This window comes from Harpia harpyja, chromosome 1, assembly GCF_026419915.1.
Source record: "Harpia harpyja isolate bHarHar1 chromosome 1, bHarHar1 primary haplotype, whole genome shotgun sequence".
Classification (NCBI taxonomy): Eukaryota; Metazoa; Chordata; class Aves; order Accipitriformes; family Accipitridae; genus Harpia; species Harpia harpyja.
In genome coordinates this window covers 69,809,848-69,832,668 of record NC_068940.1, presented here as the reverse complement: position 1 = coordinate 69,832,668, position 22,821 = coordinate 69,809,848, and the positions used below count along the sequence as shown (strand labels likewise).

General features: G+C 36.9%; 1 protein-coding gene across 5 annotated transcripts in view; it reads right to left on the bottom strand.

Annotated features, from left to right (window-relative positions):
* ANKRD28 (ankyrin repeat domain 28) overlaps positions 1-22,821 on the bottom strand; it is a 128,886-nt gene that overhangs the window by 45,547 nt on the left and 60,518 nt on the right. For all 5 annotated transcript variants that reach the window (XR_008236891.1, XR_008236892.1, XM_052798910.1 and 2 more), the window contains 2 exons: positions 12,414-12,492; positions 2,084-2,154 (listed from right to left, as the gene is read on the bottom strand). Coding sequence is in view for 3 of the 5 variants with exons in the window: in XM_052798910.1 (XP_052654870.1) it covers positions 2,084-2,154; positions 12,414-12,492 (150 nt within the window). In the remaining 2 variants the exon portion in view is untranslated. The remainder of the gene's footprint in view (positions 1-2,083; positions 2,155-12,413; positions 12,493-22,821) is intronic.

The window sequence follows — 22,821 nt, the reverse complement described above, 5'->3', positions numbered from 1 at the left end:
GTACAATAGCAAGGTATTATTCTCAGCTAAGAGCAGAATGCTAAGTAACACTTGATTCTATTTATTACAATAAATTATATTTAAAATGTTCAAATTTCTTCTATTGTCAATAAAGAAGAAAATAGGAACAAACATAAAGGTGAAAATACTGCATCACAGGCTTGTAATTTAAATGAGAAATGGAATGGCTCTTCTATTCTCTAAGAAACTTAAGCAGATTTAGTACTTTAAAAATCTAATCAATATTTTGAACTTTTGTCTTTTTTGAACCAAATATTAAGAAAAACCATAATCAGAACAAGGAAATTTTAGAACCGCTATTACCTCTCTTGTAGAACGAAGCACCATAGTACTAGTATAAAAAGAATGCATCTTGCATTTTTATGCACATACATATGCATTAATTAATTTCAAGAATTACTGAATCTGCTTAGGGTTTCTTTTTTTTTTTTTTTTTTTTTTTCCCCCCAAAGTACACCAGGCACACAAATACAAAGGCCTGGGGTGTGACCGTCTTGACATGAAGTTGCTTGAACTTCTGCACTTGACAGCTAAATCCATAATTCTGGCTATTTTGCATGTTTCAATGTCCTTGTTTAATTACAGCTGTCCTTGCTTCAAGAGTAAGTACAGATGTTTTACTGAAATCAGTATCACGAGTTTTTTCATTACAGCTTTTTTTCATCTAGTGCACAAACCCCATGTATGTCTGTCAGCTGGAAAACAGTGCCTACACGTACCAACCATGTATGTGGGCTCCTATAACTTATTGTATTTAAAAATAGAAAATTCTGATGAGAGCCTATCATTACCTTTTGAGTAAATAGTCTGATTGGTTTACATGTGCTGTTCACCTTTGGTTAGTATTTTGTTTAAAATATTCCACATTAAAAAAAAATATGACCGTGGTTGTATTTCTTGAAGTTATCATTTAGGTCCAGTTTGTCTGCAGCACTCCTGCCTGCAAGCATTACTGATACAAGATGCTTTTGCTATCCCTCAGCTCTGAAGAATGCAGCATTTGGTGCTCTGGTCAGCTCCCAAAGGAGCAGCCTAAAAATACCTCAAGAAGAACACACAGCATTTGAGAATAAGGCGCCTTCGAAGATTCATTTTCAAACACTGTTTTGAATAACACGATCTCCATGTAACTTAGCTATTAATGCTAGTGACAGAATATTGGAATTTATCCAGGGAATTCAAAAGCAAAAACTGAAACGAGACTTGTTTAGATAGTTCACAGATCAAATACTTGAAGTTCAATGCTTGCCAAAACCAAAATACTCGATTGCATCTTCTCAAACAAAAATTTACACAGAATCTTTAAAAAACCTTTATTTTTTGAGATATAATGAAATGTGCAGCGATTTGACTCAGGATCTCAAAGGAGATAGTTTTGCATAAACTCTTCCACAGAACAAGCTCAGCATTTCTCTGTTTGTTTTGATCTTCTACAGGCATTTAAAATTTTTATTAGGACATCAACAATAGAGGAAGAATAACAAAGTAATTTCTTCCATTGCTGTATTTTCACAACTGTGTAACTGGTAGACTTCAAAAAACTTTCTACATATTTAATTTATAACTTTAAAAGTGATTTTCAACACTATCATTACTTATTAATTGCTTTTTAAAAGAAAGATGTTTGCAGGCCTTAAAGAACCATTTATTTCTTCAATGCCTGAACAGACAAGCATGTAAAAAAATGAAGAAATGCAAAGATTATGCTGTAAAAGCTGTACTAAATCTTAGTTCATCTCTACTTCCCTCATGCTGAACCATTCTGGTTACCTTAAGAGAAGTAAGCTGGACTCAAGAACACTGCATGCAGAATCCTCTGCTGGGTAAACAGCAGAGAGCAAGGCTGAGAACTGGAAGTTTACAGTTTTCCCCCTTTCTCCCTACTCAGGCATGTGATATATGTATACACATACTCTCAACAGGTTAAACAAACTGTTGCAAAAATGTTCTGCAATTCCAAACTTTTGGAGTAGTTTCACTTTGTAAAAACCAAACAAAGAACAGAAGGTAATTTGAGATGTCTTATTTTAACACAATGCAGTCAAAAAAAAAAAAAGCATACCTCACTACAAGATGCCACAGCTCTGTGTAAAGGAGTCAACCATTTGCTGTCTTTGGCATTAACTCTAGCTCCTATAACAAAAAATAAGAATAACAGAAATTTATAACATATTTACAGAAAGACTTACATATTTTCAACTACAGACATAGAACTATTGGAAGATACTTATTCTAGGCTCATTAATACAGCATGATGCCAAAAATGGAAAGGAGTCTTTCCTCCAGCTGAAGTCCACCCTTAGAAGAAAGTCTTTTAACACTGCACCCATAATGCTCTTCCATCAAAGCGTACTCATCTTTTTACACTAGGTGATCCTTTATAATCCTCTGCACTTCCAAAGGCACATAAAATACTATTGGGTAAGAAAGACAGACTCCTCGCCTTCATTCAGCAACAAAAATCTCACTTCCCCACTATAGCTGAAATTCTCTATTAAAGTAGAGGAAAAGGCTACATTTATTCCCCATGCCTTCAGTTTCCTTGTGGTTGGTGAGTCTGATGCGTAGGTATATAGAAGATGCTGCTTCTTCTACTGTGAATTTGGGAATGAACCTTCCCTAATCCACCAGGTCACCTAGCCCATTTCAGGACCTCCCTTCATGAGCTAGACTGCAACAACCCCACCTCTCTGCTTCTAAAAGCATACCTGAGAAACAGCTGTCCCCACCCCAAGAAAAAAAGGTCGCACAAACTTCTATAAGGGACACAAGCCTGGGTTTGGATTTTAATTTTTTTCTTAATAATAAAAGGAAAGAAGGATTTGGGAATTTTTTTTTTCCTGAAGGAAGCAACTGAACTACATTCTAACTTCCAGTAAACTTCAACAAAGAAGAAAACTTAATGATTAAGCTTAATTATTTAATTTCTTACTGACATATACACACACATATACGTATACATGCATATATGTGTGTATATATATACACGCATATATAACCTTATAGGTTTTTTTAATACCTTAAGTGGAAATTTAGCCATCTTTATTTGAAAACTGCTAAGATTTTACAGAGATATGATAGCTTAGACAAAATGTTATGTTTTTGAAAAAACAGTTTGGAAATACTGTTGAAAGTGTTCATAGAACAATATATGATATCACACAGTAATATTAATGCTACATGGTCAGAGCTTAACTTCTCAGGCTAAAGTAATATTGTTATGTCAGAACCAATTTTAATTTTTTCTATGCAAAGAACAGAAAAGCATGAAAGGCCAGTAAGACACAAAATGTCAAACAGGCTGCTGGTCAGGATACTCAGCTGAGACAAGAGTATTTTGATCCAAGTCTCCCAGACCCACACCAGCAAAGAATTCTCTCCCAGTCCAGCTGAACAACCTGACCAAGAAACTTAGCAGTCTGTACAAAATTATGGTTGTATATAATAAGCAAACCAAAGATTTATTGTCAATTCTCTGAGTTAATTAGTTTCTAGTCAATCCATCCCTTTCAGGCTTAAGAACACCACATGGAAGCTGATGCTGGATCCAAACTCCCGCTTTGACCCTAGGTCTTCCAAGCACCAGACAGAGCCTGACGTCTGATTGCTGGCTACAATTTCAGGGATTTCCCTCTTTTCTTATCCAAATTTCAGAAGCTTTGGGTGTCATCCTATTTTCCAAGTTCAAGAGTTTTTGAAAAATAAGTTTGAAGGAATGGGAAGAAAGTTCAAGTCCATTTGAAGAAAGCCCCCACAATCTAACAAAAATTTGAGACTTAATCTTACCATAAATATCTGCTTTTATCAACCATCATAAGGACGTAGTGTAGTGCTGCACCGTATCATGTACCATAACATAATGTACTGTATCAAATTCTGCACAGAACTCAAAAAAAGAATTTGAGGATTCTAAAAGTCACCAGAAATGTCTTAGGATTTTTGGTAATCCTTCCCAAAAGACAATAACCTGAATGATCAGTGAGAATGTCATCAATATATTTCAAATGTATCTGTAATTCTTGACTGTCTTCCAGGTTATTGTTGGACACACCTTGTTTTTAGCAGATGAGACAAAAGCTTGGTAATCCAAGCTCCACCTGACTTCACGTCTACAGCCAACAAATAAGGAATGAAGATTTTCAAAGTCTAACTGACTTCTCTTTCTAATCTTAGGATACAAATGTCTTTGAAGTAGTTTAAAGGAACTAAGGGAGTTACTAGGTCACTAATCACCATCCTGATTTTCCTCAGGAAAATGCATTTGCAGATTTGAGGTTAGGTCAGATCCACCCAGGTGATGATGCCCGAGACAGGAGAAGCTCCATGCCCAGCCAAAGGGGAGAAATGCACATTTCCACTCCAAGTCAGTAGCAGTTACCTAAGCTCTAGTGAAAACGTGCTTGGAGTCCAAGCCCTGTTTGTGGGTTCAGCTAAGTTGTTCACTGACATTTCTGGTACTTTAACACACAGCCTAAAAATTGCATCAGAAGAGGGCAGGAATAAATTCAGAGAGATACTGTACAAAAGGTTTTCCTAGTTGTTAAGTTAATCGGACTTGCTAGGACTAAAGGAAAATAATATCTGAAAGCGTTTGCTGTTTCTGGTAAGAAAGAAAATCAGCATTAGCCAAAGAAACACCTAAGGAAATTTGAAGCGACATCTAAAAGTAACATGGTCCTCTCAAAAGAACAAAATCAACACAACAATCTGTTCCCCACCCCATAAGTGATCTTCCACCCAAAGAAGCAAGAAAGCCTAGGTCGAGTACGTCCCATAGTTAAATTAGTGTAATATGTAGACACTAAAATAAGTTTAACTTTTCAAATGAACAAAAAATTTGTATATTCTCTGACAAAGGAAAAAACCACAGTTGACTTTTGACAAAAGATCTAAATCTCTAATGGACTTACTTAAGAAGGAACCACCAAGCTTGTTTTTCCCCCCACAACAAACAAAGGAGTTCGAAAACTGTTAGATTGAAAGACAAAGTTTTAAAGTAATAATCAGAATAAGTGTACTACCAAAAAACCGCATATGAACTATTAATGTGGGAATCAGGAGATCTATAGCTCTAGATATGTTAACATAATATTTTAAATTAACATAGATACCTCCCCCTCAAATTTCACCAAGACGACATGCTGCCAAGAATGATTTAAGTTTCATAAAACAGCTTCTTCAAACAGCCTTGTATCTGAGGACATAATCCCCCTCTAGGCTGTTCTTTACTCCCCAGCACATGATTTGGGAAAATGTTACCGTTCCTCCCCCCCCCTTCAGATGCTGTCCATGAGACCTAAAGCTCCCTCAAACCTATCATACTCCTACTATGCAACTGTGAGGAAGTTTACAGCGTTCATCCTCTGCAGTAAAGCTCTACTCCAGATCACTGCAAATAAATGTTAGAAAATACATTACACCTTTACTGAATATGTTTTGCTTAAAGATGATTTGCTTTGTGGTTTGCTTAAAGAGAGTTTGAACACATGTATGCATATAATTCACTGTATGACACTGCCGATGCAATATTATCTCTGTGAAGCTCAATCCGTTGACATGTTAACCAGGACATTTCTCACATTTCAAATGCCTTCAAATGCCAGTTATGCAGCAGTTTGCTCTTTCAAAACACAGTGCAGGGTACCTCAATCCCCAATTTGTAAAAACAGAAAAAGCAAACTAAAAAAAAACCCCACCACACTGGATCTTCTAGACTTCAGGGGCCTGGTCTTAATATGTTTATTAAAACTGCTCAAATATTTCATTTGTTTAATGTAAAATTTCTTATAGTTCAATTCTTTTAATACCATAGAGCTTGCAGGAAAGGGATTTGGGGGCTTGCCAGAGATACCAAATACAATACTGCAACACAAATACCCATCTTCTTTGCTTGAACTTAAGAACTGATTATGTAAATGACACTCCCCTAAAACTGCACCTTCCAAACAAACTAATTCTTCAATGTTGGTGCACTAAAGCTAAATATTAAACAAGATCTTCCCCTTCATCACTAACTTTGCTAGTACAGCCTAGTAAGTTTACACATCTAGGCAAATATGAAAGCAGGATTTTTGCTCTAAAAAAAAAAAAAAAGGAGGGGGGGAGGGGGGAAGAAGTATTACATATTTTTCTTCCCTCCTCCCCAAATCGTACATTTCATTTTGCAAAGTTGCATTCACAAAACTGACAATTAGAAAGACATGTTTTATTTAATAAACCCAGTACAGAAGCTACTGAAAAACCCAGTGATGCTTACTTTTAGCAAATTTATGTTCCAAGAGACACATTTTCCATTTTGATACATGCACTGATTTACAGAATGATCCTGGAAGCTTTAATTATATCAGTCAATATCTAGCAATTGCACATTTAAATGTGCAATTAGCCACCAATACCTGGACATATGTTTCTGCAGTCCAGTTGGTACTTCATTGCTGTCAATATCCTTACAGTCAAGTAAGAGCAAGCATCTCAACCATGTCTTGCAGAGATAGGCAATTAATGACTGGACAGGAAATCCTGCAAGGAACAGTCACATACCTCCTCGTTCATCCATGAAGTGCCATATAACTACATACAGCCACGTCTCAGCACATCACCTCTGTGTTGCCCTCATAAGAACTTTTGCTATGACTCTCTTACCGAGCTACTCTGCATCAGAACTCTTCCTATTTGCAAATGTCCTCGGAAGACAAGTGAATGCAGCAGCTACATTACTTACGCGTCATTAGTTGGAAATAGATTCAGAAAAGAAATACAACAGAACTGACAAGACATTTTCATCTTCGATCACAGTACTGACTTAAGTACTGAATTGTCTTCCACTGTTCTGTTTGCAGTCTGTATTTTTAGACTGTCAAGGGCAGTATTTTCTTTTGTTATTGTACAAGATGTGCTAGCAATTGAACAATATCATAATATAAGCAAATAAAGCAGAAGTGTTTTTATTCACATACACAATACAGACACCTAACGTTCAGTATTTGAAGCTCCAAAATGTTTATTTAGGAGTAAAACAAGAACAAAAGATCTTCAGATTGCATTTTAAAAAGCTAACAAATTTTGTCTTGACAACTAGTATACTGAACTGATTTTAGGAATGATCTTTGCAGAAATTAGAAAGATCCCAGGTATAAATCACTAAGAATAACCAGCAGTCCTACTGTAGTTAGATTCTATTTAATTATTTTTCTAAGGGCTAATATTAGGTTCAGAAGTTTTTCCTTTTTAAATGACCCACACTTTTTATCTAGAGATGATGACCATGGAAGTACTGAAAGTGGCAAGCAGAAATTCCCAGACTACCCTGGGCAATGAACAGATGAAGAAAACTTTTCCTTAGATAGAAAAATATGTGAACATTCAGGAGGAGATACAGAAAAAGTTTGTAAAGTAAAAAAGGATTTGAGATATGAATTGGAGCAATCAGTCATAGAAATCTAGGGTAATTTCCTATTGAAAACATGAATACTTGGAAAACTATCGCTGCAAAAATAATGCTTAAGACCTTATTGAGAGAAAGTTTCTTCCTATTTATAAGCTAAATGCATAGTAGAGGTTCTACAGAATAGTGAAAAAAATCTGAGAGGAACAGGACTGGAGTATCTGTTGACCAGCCACAATAATGATTCAACAACAGCCTTTCTTTTTATTGGTTGGAAAAAACCAAGCACACGTGGGGATACACCGGCCACAAAAGGGAGGAAAACCACAATCAAGTCAAAGCCATCCTCCAGAACTTCGCTGCCTCGTCAATATAAGAAGTCCATTTCCTTACAGAACTTCATAGTTTCTGCCACATCTCAGCCACCACCTCCTCAAGCTTCAGAGAGCAACACAAGGTTCTCAGACTCCTTGAGCTACTGAACGCTTCTACCTTATCCTAAGTCAGCTTCATTTTCTCTTTCAAAGAGCATCAGAGCTACTTTCTTCGCAGCAACTGACTGTTACTGCTGCCAGAGGGAAGTTAAGACAGCTCAAAAAAGAAAATGGCAGCCAACATCATTGTCAAAAGAAGAGGAAGCAGCAGAAAGATACAACCAGTGTAAAAGGAGCCCCTGTGAAATGCCTTGGGCCTGTGGGTACATCTTCAATCCAAACAAAGGGAGCTTCATGTGGCTGGTATTTTTGCAGCGATAGCCTTTCGACAGCTGAGCTGTGTGACTGTCATTGCATGGACTTTAAATACTTGCATAGCTTCAGAATTAGATGAAAGAAATGAAGGTAGAGTGGACTAATGTTGGAGGGTCTTTACTATGCTCCAAAACTGTTATTACTCTAACGATAGTTTGCCAGCGTCAGCACAATTCTTACATTTTCCAGCTGACCCAGAAGAAAGCACAACAAAAACTTGTAGGCTGCCAAACCTTAATAAGATTGAGTTTGACCACGCACTCATGTATGCTGAGCTCCATGCAATGAAAATTTTGGATTGAACAAACATAAATATGTTGTGTTAGTATTTAAGTATCAATGCAATATAGTAACTAAATCTATTCAAAAGAGAACAGATAAATCAGATGTTTATTTTCATGAAGTGTGTTGATTTCAGTGAAAGCAATAATAGTCTGCACAGTATTTTTAAAATATAAATAAATAAATTATAAAGCAAGATGCCCCCCCACAACAGTTCACATGCAGGACTCAGCTGAAAGAAGGGCTTGATTTTTCTTTTTTTTTTTTTAATCAGGACTTCTTGGGAAGAACAAAAATTTGGACATTTAATTATTTTACTTTTCTACTTCTCAGTAGTTTGCCATCAAGTATTTACACAATTAAAGTCAGTGCAATTATGCAAAGTAGACAGATGTATTTATGCACCAGGATGCAGAGTTGTACACACTTCATAAAAATAAAACTGTGATGGGTGTTATGACTCTTCACAGAGTAATACAAAAAAGAAAATGCTTCTAAAATTATGATTCTCAAGTGACTAAAATACAAACTTTTGTTCCATAACAACCATAAACAACCATCTTTATGTTTCTTTTTTATTTACTGTCCACCTCCTTACCTGACAAATTTAGGAATGCTAAATGCTTATCCAGCTACAATCTAACAGGGAGAGAGGATTTGAATATTTAGACTTCCACGGACCATAGTCATATGAGAGTTTGCTGGCAAGACGTTCACATCCTCAGGGGACAAGTTTATTAGCAAGTTCAGTGAAGCACTGTCTCAAGCTAAAAAACAAAAGGCAATCTAAATGTCCAGGCCCAAACTGGTGTCACTGAAGGAATTTTCTTTGCTGTTCAGAGTCTGTATTGAAACCATCACCTTCAGGTCCCTTGCCCAGGTTTGGTGGGAAAACATCTCAAGAATTCAAAAACTAAGTAAGTATGCTTGTAAGACAAAACTTATTCCACAGAAGTCTGCAAATAGGCTGAATTGGTTATATCTTCAGAACATGCAATATGTGTTGCTTAGGTCTACAGCAAAGTAATGTAAAGGTATTGTAACAGCAACGTATGATCCAAAATACATACTTGAAAGCAATGTGGATCCCCTGGAGGGGGATGCAGAAGACATTCCAATCAAATTTAAAAACTATGTTTAGGTAACATATGATACACACTTTAACTAAGAATGAAGAACAGTGAGAAAGAATCGGGTAAGAGCCACTGAGTACTGGAAAGATCAACACCGACTTCAGTAATTTTGAAGTCCAGTTTGAAGAAAGAATAAAAGAGTCAAAGCAAACAGTCTTCATAGGCTAGCTTGCACAACAGGAAAACTGTAAAGTGGTTCCTAGTAACATTTCAGTAAAACTACATTAGAGGACATTACAAGTTGCAAAGCCAAGCTCTCACAAGGTGAGAAATGCTAGGTTGAAAGCAGTCTACACTACTTAATTCAATCCCTTGTGCAAATATATTACAATACGTCAATTAAAGAAAGCCACATACAAAATTTTTACATGCAACTTTACTGCACAGAGGAAACTGTTGAATAAATAACATTTCTGAAAAACAAACTATTTTCTCATTGTTCAAAAAGAGGTCTTGCAACACAGCAAGTGTTCTTCAAACCTTGCTGTGGTAACAGATGTTCTTTATTTGCTCCCTAATGCTCATCTATTATGACAAAAATGTAACATTATACATCTGTCTCAAAGGAGAGATTTGATTTCCAGCTGAAACACAATAGATGAATTTTCTGTATCTTTATGAAATGGAGAGGATAAATACACTTAACCTCTGTTCTCTATCTTCCAATTAAGATAGTTAAAAGAAAAATCTTGGCTTGTGCATTTTGAGACACCTAGACCTGATTTCTCAGAGTAGCTGGTGCAGCACTTCAGATACAGCTGCGAGCACTCACACTTCACAAAACACAAAGATTTCAAGCCCAGCATTCAGAAATGAAGACGACTAAATTGGTGACTACTTTTTAGAGTCTGGTTTAAGCTGCTTGCCTAAAACCACAGCTTGCAAGGAGATAATATACAGATTAGTGCCCAAGTGCAGCACAGCCTTTCAAACTGAACAGCCTTAACAGGAAGACATCACTTTCTCATCTTGCAATTAATGCCCCTCTTCATTCACTTGCAAATGCATCAACAACTGGCATCTGTGCCTCCTTCACTGTACCACCCTGATTGATTCCCAGCGCAGCCCCTCCCTGTGAAATTCATGAGGCTGTGCTTCTACAGCAAGGCACAAACACATAATTGAAGTCCACAGCATAGCCCATGAGCACGGCAAGGTTAGACTGATATTGCCTATACATTCCACAGCTTTTGAAGCTTTTGATTTTGCAACTATTTAATGTGTTGTTTTGTGTAAGTAACATTTATTTAATGAAAATCAAGATTTATCAGAGACCTATCGATGCCTCCCAGCCTTCCTGACCAATCTGCACACACAGCAGCAATCCACCACCTCTCCTCCATGCAACAGCTCAACTTTGGACTATTTGTACAGCCATAATTTTTAGTTCTTCACTTCCCTCCTTTGTTCTCCAATTTTTCTTGCACTTACCCCCAGGCTATGTGCCCAAATAGCATGACTAACCTTTCCTCTCCTACTGCCATCCTCCAGTCAGGATCTTGTTTCATTAATATCTGAACTAGAATCTCACTCCTTCCATAAGCCCCTTGCCCGAGAGAGAGAGAGAGAGTCTTTCTTCAATCACAGTTCTGGTAACTGAACTCTCTTCACCCAGAACAGTCAGAAGCTTCACTCCCAGAAGTAGCCGACTACAACTTTGCAAAGTTTGTACCATGGTTAGTTGTTTTGAGTTTTTGTTTGGTTTTGTTTTAATCACTGTGAAAACCCAAACAAAAGAAATATCCTTGCCAAATCCAAGATCCCTTTTCAGAAGAAAAAGGTCATTATATATTTTCAAGTCACCAGAACTTGTTTTTTTTCTTGATAGGGAAAACCAGCACCTTCTCAGCAACACAGGTGAACTTTTCCTGACAAATTATCACTACATAATATTTCAATGAGAAATATATGCATCAAATACATCAAATATAATATTAATTAATCATAAGTATATATAGTTATATAGAGAGAGCATACATATATAGTGAGACGATTGTATCTTGCTAAATTATAACAAATTAAATTGTGCCTGGCAATTTCAATTGGAAGTCTGGAAGTGACTCCTACAATCTTAAAAGTGACATTTCCTTAAAACAAACTTTGTTATTAAAGGTTCATGGGGAGGGTGGTGGAGGGTCATGGAAATAGCCAGCTTTGCACAGGTAAAGTGTGCCATTAAGCAGACTGATGATTAAAGTAGTTCTAAGGGACTGTTGCTGAATTAAAATTAAAAATTCTATCTCAATCATGAAGTTCTGCTTTCAGGTTTTTGGTTTAGTTTCTTGGTTTTCTACCTTTGTTTGTTTGTTTGTTTAAAGATGGAACTATACTGTTTTACAGAACTTGTACTTTGTCTTAATACAAATAAATAGAAAAAAAGACAAGAGATTTTAAAATTTTCAGCTGATCCTAATTATATTCTGTGCATTTAAGCCAACAGCAAAGGATACTTAAAAAATAATATAACTCCGGATGTTATCTTCTATGTTCAACTTTAATTGTTTTTCTGAAGGCCATTTCAGAACAAAAGCAATGCTGCTAACATCTACCTATAACATATACCCTATTGCTTCTTTAAACTAGAGCTAAACTACCTAAAGCTGATCAAGCTACAAATAAAACCAGCCACAACTGAGAAAGCTTTCTACAAAGAAATACTTTAAAGCAGAACTACACAGTATTATAACACTGATAAGTCTGGAAACCAAAATTTCTGTACAAACATCTTTAATTTCTAGTACATTAAATATCTCAGTAAAAGCTACACAGACTAAGATGTACATAAATATTTCTTTGGATGTGCATAGAGTTATTTTTTTTTCCATTAACAGGAACAGAACATACCAGATAAAATAAGTAGTTCAATAATTTCTGCATCTCCCAGATAGGCAGCAGCATGTAAAGGGGTCCTTTTCTCATTATCCTGTGGTAAGAGGGGGGAAAAAAGGTTTTATTTAAAATAAAAAAGTATGGTTTAGCATTCTGTATGAGTTATGAAAAAACACTGCATAAGAGCGCATCTTCCAAATATTGTACACTTTATATTTTAGAAAACATAATTACTCTAAAGACGTTAGTCACATTTACTAAGACAAGCATGCTTCTCCCTAAGGAACTCTTAATACCTACATAGTCAACTAGTGTTTTCCTGACATACACAGATTGACAGATGCTCATCACATCTTTAGATTAACCCATCAGTTAGAAATCACCATTCACTTATCTCCAGAGACAGGAACTTGAAGCTGTCCTATACAGTTAAAAATGGTGTGTCATATGCAACAATTACCAAAAAACATTTTCTTTGGAAAGTTTGAATTTAGTTTCAGCAGTTATTTTTTAAATAGAAAAGAAGCTGGAGTGAGTAGGGGCAAAAATACTGAAATCCAATTTCGACTGTTTTGTTTATTGTAAATAAGCAAGAAGGTAGAGAAGCAATTTATTTTGCAGAAAACACTCTGGAGGATGCAAGTAAGACCCAGCACTTTTGATTAGTTCAGTCTGACCTAAGGTCCTTTTGAAGGTACAAGTTAGCCATACACAATATGTACTGATGAAGATTCACTTTTGAAAGACTAGCACAAAATATTTCTCCACTCTTTCAGGATCAATGCCAATTTCCCTGCACGAGTTTATAGCTTAATCAGAAAAATAAGATTACTTTCACATCACAGTGAGTGATAAAAATGAACAAGAACCAACCAGTTTGCTCTCTGAGGGAAGGCCGCTGAGAAATCAGAAGAGAGACAGATCATCAGTCGGGATCCTGGTTGTGGCCTAAGTTCTGCTTAGATGTCTAGATCTTTTTAGTAGAGTTCCAAAATACACCGGGGGTCAGGGATCAAGATTATAAGCAGCAAGAAATTTTAAGTCGCAAGACATTTCTATTAGTTCAACTGTTGTGTCACAACTATAGTAAAGTTAACGCACATTTTAATTGACATTTTATCGTGAAAAGCATTCCTCTCCCTTGCCAAAATAACTTTATTCAGTGAATTCCTACTTGAGAGCTAGCAGCATACAAGAAAATTAAAGTTCATGGCAGGAGAGATCTGATAACAAATTTAGAGCTGAGACCCAAGAAGTCACTTCTAAAACATAAAAGACAACTTCAGAACTTAGAACATTCAACCCCTCCTCAAGACAACAACACACACACAACCCCTTGCCCCAAACAACGTACTCCCTGTTTAGTCCCTGCTCGGAGAAAGTCAAAGTTACACAGTTACCATCTTATCAATGCTTCTTAACATAATTTTTTGAATTACACACAAGTAATTCCAAATTGAGCAGTGCAAACCTGACACTGATGCACCCTGAATAAGGAATCAATACCACTTACTTATCACTAACACCACATAATGCCTCACAGTACCGATTACTTGCCAGTATGTCTCCATTGCAGGTAACACATTTATGACAAAAAAGACAGGCCCTGGCACCAAGGACTTGCCATCTAGGGGAAAAAAATAAAAAAAATAAAAAAACCCCGACAGACAGGACGCACAAGGGAAAAAGTAATACACATACTAAACTTGGTTCCCCAGCCCAAAGGCAGTGAGCGCCAGCCAGCAATGAAAATCAGTTTTCATTCCTCCAGCCTGGAGGAGTGGAGATACTATAGCTAGCTAATATTTTGCAACCCCATTTAAGCCTTTTTTATAATGCTAGCGAGCCTATACCCTACAGATTAAGGAACACAGAAAAATGAGTATGATAGGACACTGCCTGCAATTTCATTGTAGACTTAGAGAAAATAAGATGAGCCACGAGTATGTCCTTCTGTAGAGACAGTATTCACTCAGGAACACAAGCAAAAACTACATTCCCCACTTAAAGGGCAAAACTCATTATTATCAAAATTTTCATCCCATTGGTTGTGGTGTTGGTTTGTTTGGTTTGGGTTTTTTGTTTTTTTAAACATCTGACAGAAGTCATGCAAGTAACCAATCTGATAAAACCTATCAGAAATCTTCCAGTAAAACGGTGGTGAGAAGGGAGCTGTTTGTCTAGAAAAATGCAAATCACCAAACCCTAAAAATATTTTTCTGAAACATCCATGGTCCAAATTTCTGATAAATTTGAGCCATGCTTCTCCAAAAATCCAACCTCTACTAATGGAAACTGTTGAGCATCCCAAACCCACCAAAATACAAACAAGAAAGCAGCTCTAACACAAGCAACATTTCCACTCCAGTGCTTCTATGTTTCCAAGCTGTGTGTTTCCAGTCATGCAAAGATTTCAGTTTTGCTGCTCTTAAGCTGACAGCTTGAAAATACTCAAAGCCGAACTCCAGTTCTGCAGCAGGGAGTACAAACTGGGAGGGTACATATGCAGGAGGCTGGTGGAGACTTCCCTGCTCTACAGCACCAGGGCAGCTCTGCTGGGATGCTCATGGCTTTTCGTATTCTGGGTCAACTCCAGAGCTTGGTATTTCAACAATCCCAAGCCCCAGGGTCTCTATTGGCCACAAGTATTCTGCATGCTGAGGGTGCTTTGACAGAAGCCCTGACATTTTTTTCCCATAGTTTCACAGCTGGCACTTTTTGATGCATCCAAACTTTTTTTTTTTCCTTCAGTTTAATTTCTGAGCGAAAGTTTTTGGTTTACTATTCAAAAAACTGTTTTTCAGAGCGTCTTAGAAAAGCACAAATGCTGCATTCAGCAAGCTCTCATCAGTATGCAGAAGTCTTTGTTTCCATTAAAAGAAAATTCTAATTTTGTTCCATCTGAAGTCTTACATTTTATTGGTGAATTTTAACAAATAAAATCTGAGTAAAATTAAAGAGAATTCTGTATTTTAAATGCTACTAAAGTACTGCTATACAGATCAACCACTTTTATTAAAAAGCAGGAATCATTTGATGAACAAATTTTATCTGCAAATATAAGCTACTGCATATAAAGTGTTACAGTAAATAACACTAATCAAGCTTTCAGTTTTAACAAGCAACTTTGGAAGCAGACATCTTGCAGCACTAATATATCATACTAATACAAATACTGGCCTTAAGTGTTGTTCCTTTAATTTCATAAACTCAAATGACACTGAAAGAAACACTTCAAGAGAGAAGGTGTTTTGTACATAAAAGTCACTGTTACACAGAATGTAAAATTTAACATTGTTGGTACTATTTAATTCCAAGTATCACAGTATTACTGCAGTATTTGACAACACAGAAAGGCAAGTGTTGAGCCATCTTCATTTTCCAATTCAAAAATCTGCAAGGCAAATGGGACTATTGCAACTCTAAATCAGCTCTAATGTTAGTAAGGAAACACATCACACTAATTGCATTAGGCAAGTTTTACATATTTGAAAGACTATGTTGGTATTCCAGTAGAAACAACAAAGCAATTTATATTCCTAATAAGAAACTCCAAAGTTTAATTCCAGATATTGGTCAATGCAGTCAACAAACTAAAGAGCAGTAAAACGGCTCAGTCCTTAAGGAATCGGTTTTTGGAATGACGGTTCTGTGTCACAAAAACCCCAACATCATATTTATATGCGCCTTTGGATTGCATTACATGAAAAACATATAATCCTTCCATTCACAGTACTTCCATTTCACAAGTTTCCCAAACATTTCATCCACATAGGAGTTTCTACAAGGATTACAACATGAGAAATGCATAGAAGGCCTTATGACCCCATTAAAACCAAATTTAGAATAAAGTGACAGGGATTGTGGTGCTACGAGCTTCTTCCTAACTTCCTTAACCTAGAACAAGGGTAATGGCCTCCTTTGTTTCATTTTACCTAAAACATAGGCTTTAATTGTTCCGCTGGTTATTTCATGGATCAAAACTTCTACAATGGACAAATCTATGGCTATTTTAAACATGCAGCATTCAAATCTACCTCTTTTTAAAGTAGTAAGTATCCTTTGAGACATAACAATTTATTTCTGGTTTGGGTTCCATGTCAGCAATTGATTTAGAATAACTAGATACAACTACAGAGAGTTTTAAGGAGCTGGATGCCTTAAAGGCAGATCTCTGTTATCCCGTATATATCCAGTAAGGCTGCCGTAACCTGACTATGTCTTCCCCAAGAGTATGTTAGAATATAACTTCAATTTGCCCTTCAAATAGTTCAACATCTACTGATCTGAAATCTTTGAATTAAAGTATTTTTTGGAAAAGCATGAACGCAACTTCCCACTTCATAAAAACCCCTCTTCATCCTGTTTGCTCTTCAAAACCAAATTTTGCAGTAAGACTTTAAAATACTCTCATTATTTCATGATCACACTTACAAAATTTCATTTAATTGTGTTTTCTGCTGTATCACTTGTCAGCTGTTTGCTTCAATACCATCTGTTCCTGGCAGAAATCAACCCTAGATACACAATCATAAATCTTGAAAGAGTTTCAATTCCAACATACCCTGTAATAGCTTTAATAAACATTCTTTGCACATGAAACTATTTTCAATATAACACTTAGTATATTTTTCAGTAGGGTTAGAGAGATAGGACTATTCAACCAACATGACTTGTAACTCCTGGGTTCACAGATAATGTATAAGAACATGATTAAAAAATATTTCCAGTTCTTTGATACTGTCTGTTGTGGTTTAAGCCCAGCTGGCAACAAAGCACCACAAAGCCGCTAGCTCCCCCCCCCCCCCCTCCGGTGGGACGAGGAGGAGAAAATACAAAGAAACACTTGTTGGTCGAGACAAGGTCAGGGAGGGATCACTCACCAATTATGGTCACAGGCAAAAAACCAGATTCAACTTGGGGAAAAAAAAAATCAATTTAATTTATGACCAATCAAATAAAAACAAGGATAATGAGAAGTAAAACCAAATCTTAAAACACCTTCCCCCCACCCCTCCCTCCTTCCCAGCTCAACTCCACTCACAATTTTCTCTACCTCCTCCTTGCCAGCAGCGCAGGGGGAAAGGGAATGGGGGTTACGGTCAGTTCATCATACGTTATTCCTACCACTTCAACATCCTCAGGAGCAGGACTCATCACACTCTTCCCCTGCTCCAGCGTGGGGTCCCTCCCACGGGAGACAGTCCTCCACGAACTCCTCCAACGCGAGTCCTTCCCATGGGCTGCAGTCCTTCATGAACTTCCCTGGTGTGGGTCCTTTCCGCGGGCCGATCTTCAGGCACAGACTGCTCCAGCGTGATCTTTCCCATGGAGTCACGGCCATCTTGGGGGGCATCCCCCTGTTCCGGCATGGGGTCCTCCCCGGGCTGCAGGTGGGCCTCTGCTCCCCCGCTCCCCTCCACGGGCTGGGGGGGGACAGCCTGCCGTCTCACCACGGGCTGCAGGGGCATCCCCTCCTCCCCCTCCTTCCTCACTGACCTTGCTGTCTGCACAAGGGTTTCTCTCACATCCCACCTCCCTTTCTGCTGCAGGTTTCCCTTCTTAAATCTGTTCTCCCAGAGGCGCTACCGCCATCACTGACTGGGTCGGCCTTGGCCGGAGGCGGGTCCGACTTGGAGCCGGGGAAGCTTCGAGCAGCTTCTCACAGGAGCCGCCCCTGCAGCGCCTCCCCTGCTACCAAAACCCCACCACACAAACCCAAAACAGTGTCCAATACCAGAGGTCTCTCCCAGTGTGAAGTCCCAGTGTTACACTTGAGGGTCACTAGTACACCGAATTTTATTTGCATATTTTGCTACAGTTTTTAGAATTATCATTTCATAAGGTACAGTAACTGTTTACTCTAAATAAATTTTTTTGTTCCTCCATACAATAAAGAACACATTTAAATATTTAGCTTTTATGTTCCAACTTTAAACTTCATAAAGGTTTGTTTAGGTACATAAATCTATAATTGAGGCCACTAACTCTTTGGAAGTATGTCCAACCACAAAGTGGTATCTTAAAAACACATAACTTAACTAGAACTTGAAAATTAGTTGTATTACTGTCAATAATTTCCTCCACTTTCAGTTAAGTATTAGGCTTTCAAAACTTGCATATCTGTGACAAATTAATTTTGTATCCCTACCTTGAGTGTAATTAATCTGCTATTTCTTTAGATTTTTCCCCCAATATTTTTTAACTCAATTCTCAGAACTTCACATTGTCAAAAAACTAATAAATTTCTAACTAATTTTGGCTAACATAATTTTTAGAAGCAGACCTCTATTTTCTCACCACATTTCAAATTTAAGATGCAGCTCCAATACAGTGAGCAAGCCTAACAAGCTACAATAATGGTCTTCTGCATGCTTAAAAAGAGGAGGAAAGCATGCCATTAACCACAAAAATAATACATATTACATATCTAACCACAAAGTAGCCTTTGAAGCCAGATGATAGATTCATCATAGTTGAAATGACTAGATCTGTCATACTGACTCCATTTGAATTTCGTGAACCAATGCTCATGCTACTATTTGCATAAACACTTGTACTGCATTTGAAAGAAACTTTTTGAAAGCCCAGTATTCAACTTTCACTAATAAGACTTTATTACTACACATTACATTTCAGGACATAACGTCTTTGTGCCATCTATTAGGACAGAGCAAATCTAGACTTCCAAGCAATCACAAAAAACGGAGAAGGAATCTTTGCCCTCTTGCTCATTACAACAGCAGTAACCGATGACTCTAGAGACCTTGTCTTGTAGGAGAAAAGAAGTGTCTTCAGTAATGAGGGTCACTTCAGCCGTAATCTGCCAAACCCCAGTGTTGTTTGTAGTTAAGATCTTCAGTACCAATTTAATAGTGCATGCTCTTTGACTTGATTCTAGATAATAGTAATAAAACCTGTCACACTGTGGATTAAACCACTAAATCATTTACTTGTGAGTGCCACTACAGCTTGTGGAGACCTTAAAAAAATTAGATGGCAGTAGAAAATAAAAGGTAAATCAGAAGAGAACTACAAAGCAACTGAAAAAAGGTCACAAGAGCACCATTTTAAGAAAGACCAAGAGTTTATAAAACATATAAGTGTCACTCTAAGCGTTCATGTTCCTCAAGAGCACAGGCTCACAATTTTCTGAATTGCCACAAGAAAAAAAAAATTTAAAAAAATCCCATAACAAGGTAATTTTTAGTAGATCTACATTGACACATGAAGCAACCAGCAAGCACAGTACTTTTAGGATGTTAGAAGAAAAGACTATTAGCTACATAATTGCAAAGGAGACACTAACTCTCCCATACAAAATTTGATTTTCCAAATCAAAGTCAAACACTCAGCAACTTCAAATGGACAAATGATAGAGCTGTTCAGGTTTTGCATATGGGTAAATTTTGGAAACAGGACATAAGTTTACCTTGGGTCTGGGTGAATAAGCAAAAGAGGGAGGAATCCATGCTGAGTGGCACTCAAAACTACAGAAATGGATGATCTGATCTATTCTGATTTCGTCACTAACGGCAGTGATAAAAGGCTAAGAAATTTGGCTATAAAAACTTCCAAGTTACATCCAACCTTTCCACCATGAGTAATGAATGAACAAGAACAACAGATTGAACATTGGTCAGGAAACCTCCTCCCCTGGGACAACAAGGTATCTGCCATGGTGAGAGTTTTAGGGGGGGGGAAATTAGTATCACAGACACATCCTAAACTGGAGTTTTAGAGTCTGTAACAATGGTGAACAACTGTAATGCACTTCATAACAGAACAGTTGTCCCTTCCTTTTCTGGCTATTGGAACATCCCAGGCAATGTTTCTTCCCGAACACGAAACCTGGAGTCTATTTGAAGTCTTACAGAAAAATAGCAAGTCAAACGTTTGAGTTTTACGTTTACCTAGAGGAGAGCAGAATGACACTGCCTGTCACATATCATTCCACTTTACAGGGCCACAAAGATAAATGAAAATCCTCACCAAGGAGGAGGCAGGGAAGAATACACATTGCATGGCTTTGCTGTCTGGACATATTTTGCAATCCCAAAAGCATCCTTGTTTAACCTGATGCCTCCAGGTATTTTTAAAATGGAACTTCTGCTATTGAATTTGAAGTTCAAGTTCACAGAACAGCACTAAAATCCATGGAAAATAATTTACTTCCCACTCAGCTAATATTATTTAATTCTATTCACGTAACAAAACTAAAACTGATAAAAAACTCTATCCTCACTGAACCATTATACACAATTCATACACAAAATCTTATAAATAAAAAGCACATTGAAAGTTTGGTTCCTTTCTGAAACACCTGAACAGTAAGAGCAATCTCGTGGGCATCATTAAAATGAAGTCTGCACAGAAAAAGCACCAAGCATTCATATATATATATATTATAGTGACATATTGATTTGGAATATTCGCTTATATTCAACCACCTCTTATTAAAAATTCCTTTCTAAAAACAAGTAAGATAGCTCAGTTGTATCTTTCTAGTATTTGTTTTTAAGTAACACCTGCAAATACCTGTAATAAAAATTGCACAAATAGTATCAAGAGTTCAAATTACATAAGCAAACATCAGATGCCAAAGTGCTCTTGTCCAAAAGGCGATGTGGTCTTTAGTATTTGCACTCAGTAGAACAACTTGACAGGAAGGGGATGGGAGAAAATAAATCTGCTGTTTTAACTTTTATTGAGTCCCAAACTTTAATGTCCATACCAACTCAGGGAAGTGTAATTTTGAATGCAAGTTGGTACTGCACTACAAGAAAGACTGGCGAAAAAGGAAACCGATGTTCAGAACAATTCCTATTGCTAAACAACACTATTCTGGACATCTTTTCATAAAATTAACTCTTCAAATGCTAACTGTCTTACATCACAAGCATTAGGCACAAAACACCATTCAGGTGTAACTGACTGAAGCCCAGTCCACTTAAAACAGTGGCACCAAAAGAAAGACACACACAAATAGAAAGAAATGAGTCACATTTAGCGCAAGGAACAGCTATTGAGCTTCAGCTCCACCTATGATGACAATTGCTGGACCCCACAGCCTGCTAAACTCTCAATCAGAGAACAAGAGTAAAATTTCTCATTTGAAGATGTACACTCAAAAAAACCCCAAGTTATTTTGATGTGGTTAAGAAGTTTAAACAGTGACATTCAGTTCATGAGATGCCTTGTTTTCAAGAAGGCCTTTTTGAAGTACTAAATCTTGAAAAATATGCTGTTTTACTAAGAAAACAGACAAAATTTTGTAGAATACAGTGTTTCTTTTTTCATTTGGTTTCTGGAAGACCATTATTTTTGTCTGCCAATAACAACAGAGAATGAAGTTAAATTTCCTACTTTTGTAAAAAGTTCTGTTACTTCTAAAGGTCAAAAATTGTCAATAACACAACATATGAGGACAAGAGGGCTTGAGGTACTCTAGTAGGCATTGCATCCTTATTTCTCACAACTAAAGAGGTACACAGCAAGAAGACTTTTTGACTTGTAGTCAAGTATTTGAAGAGACATATTTTGAAACAACTAAACACCAGTGTATTTTTCCACTTCCAAGTAATTCACCTCAAAAACATCTCTCTTCAATTTTTGTTTTTTGAAAGTACTAAGGGTGCTTTTTGGAAATACGCATCTTCTCATACCCTTTAACCTTTACGTTCCTTGCAGGTTTTGTAATGTTGCTGTCACTGTTGTAATTCTCACTGGTCAGGTTTTCAAACTCATGTACAGAACAAGCACGGCTTGTAAGAAAAGCTGAACCTAGGCCTCTATTCTATAAAAATGTCTACATAGCCTCTTTTGCCTAAATTAAAAAGGCTAGGATTCCTTGTGAGTGAACTCAAGCATCCATTTGGGTATCAGATAAGGACCTGAATAACTAAGCAGTTTTTGTGAGCTGCTCCCTTTCACTGAAGTTCCAACATTAAGAATTTGGTCCCATTTATCACCAATAAAGGCTACTGAATTCTTGCCCAATACCTGGAATGAATAAAGAGCTATTCTCTACCCTTTGATAAGAGCAACTTGATCTCACAGTACAGATGAGACATTTTGGACGTATTTTCCTTCCACTCAACTCAGGAATTAAAACAGAGCAACTTTTAGGGCCAAGACTATTTGTTAATATACTAGATCATTACTATTTGTTAATATACTAGATCATTACTATTTGTTAATATACTAGATCATTACTATTTGTTAATATACTAGATCATTACTATTTGTTAATATACTAGATCATTACTATTTGTTAATATACTAGATCATTACTATTTGTTAATATACTAGATAATTAGCGGGGAGAGGACAGGCAGCAAAACCCACCCACAAACCTCTATAGCATTCAAAACAATGTTATATTTAAAAAAAACAGATACAATAATATCTAATTAAAAATACT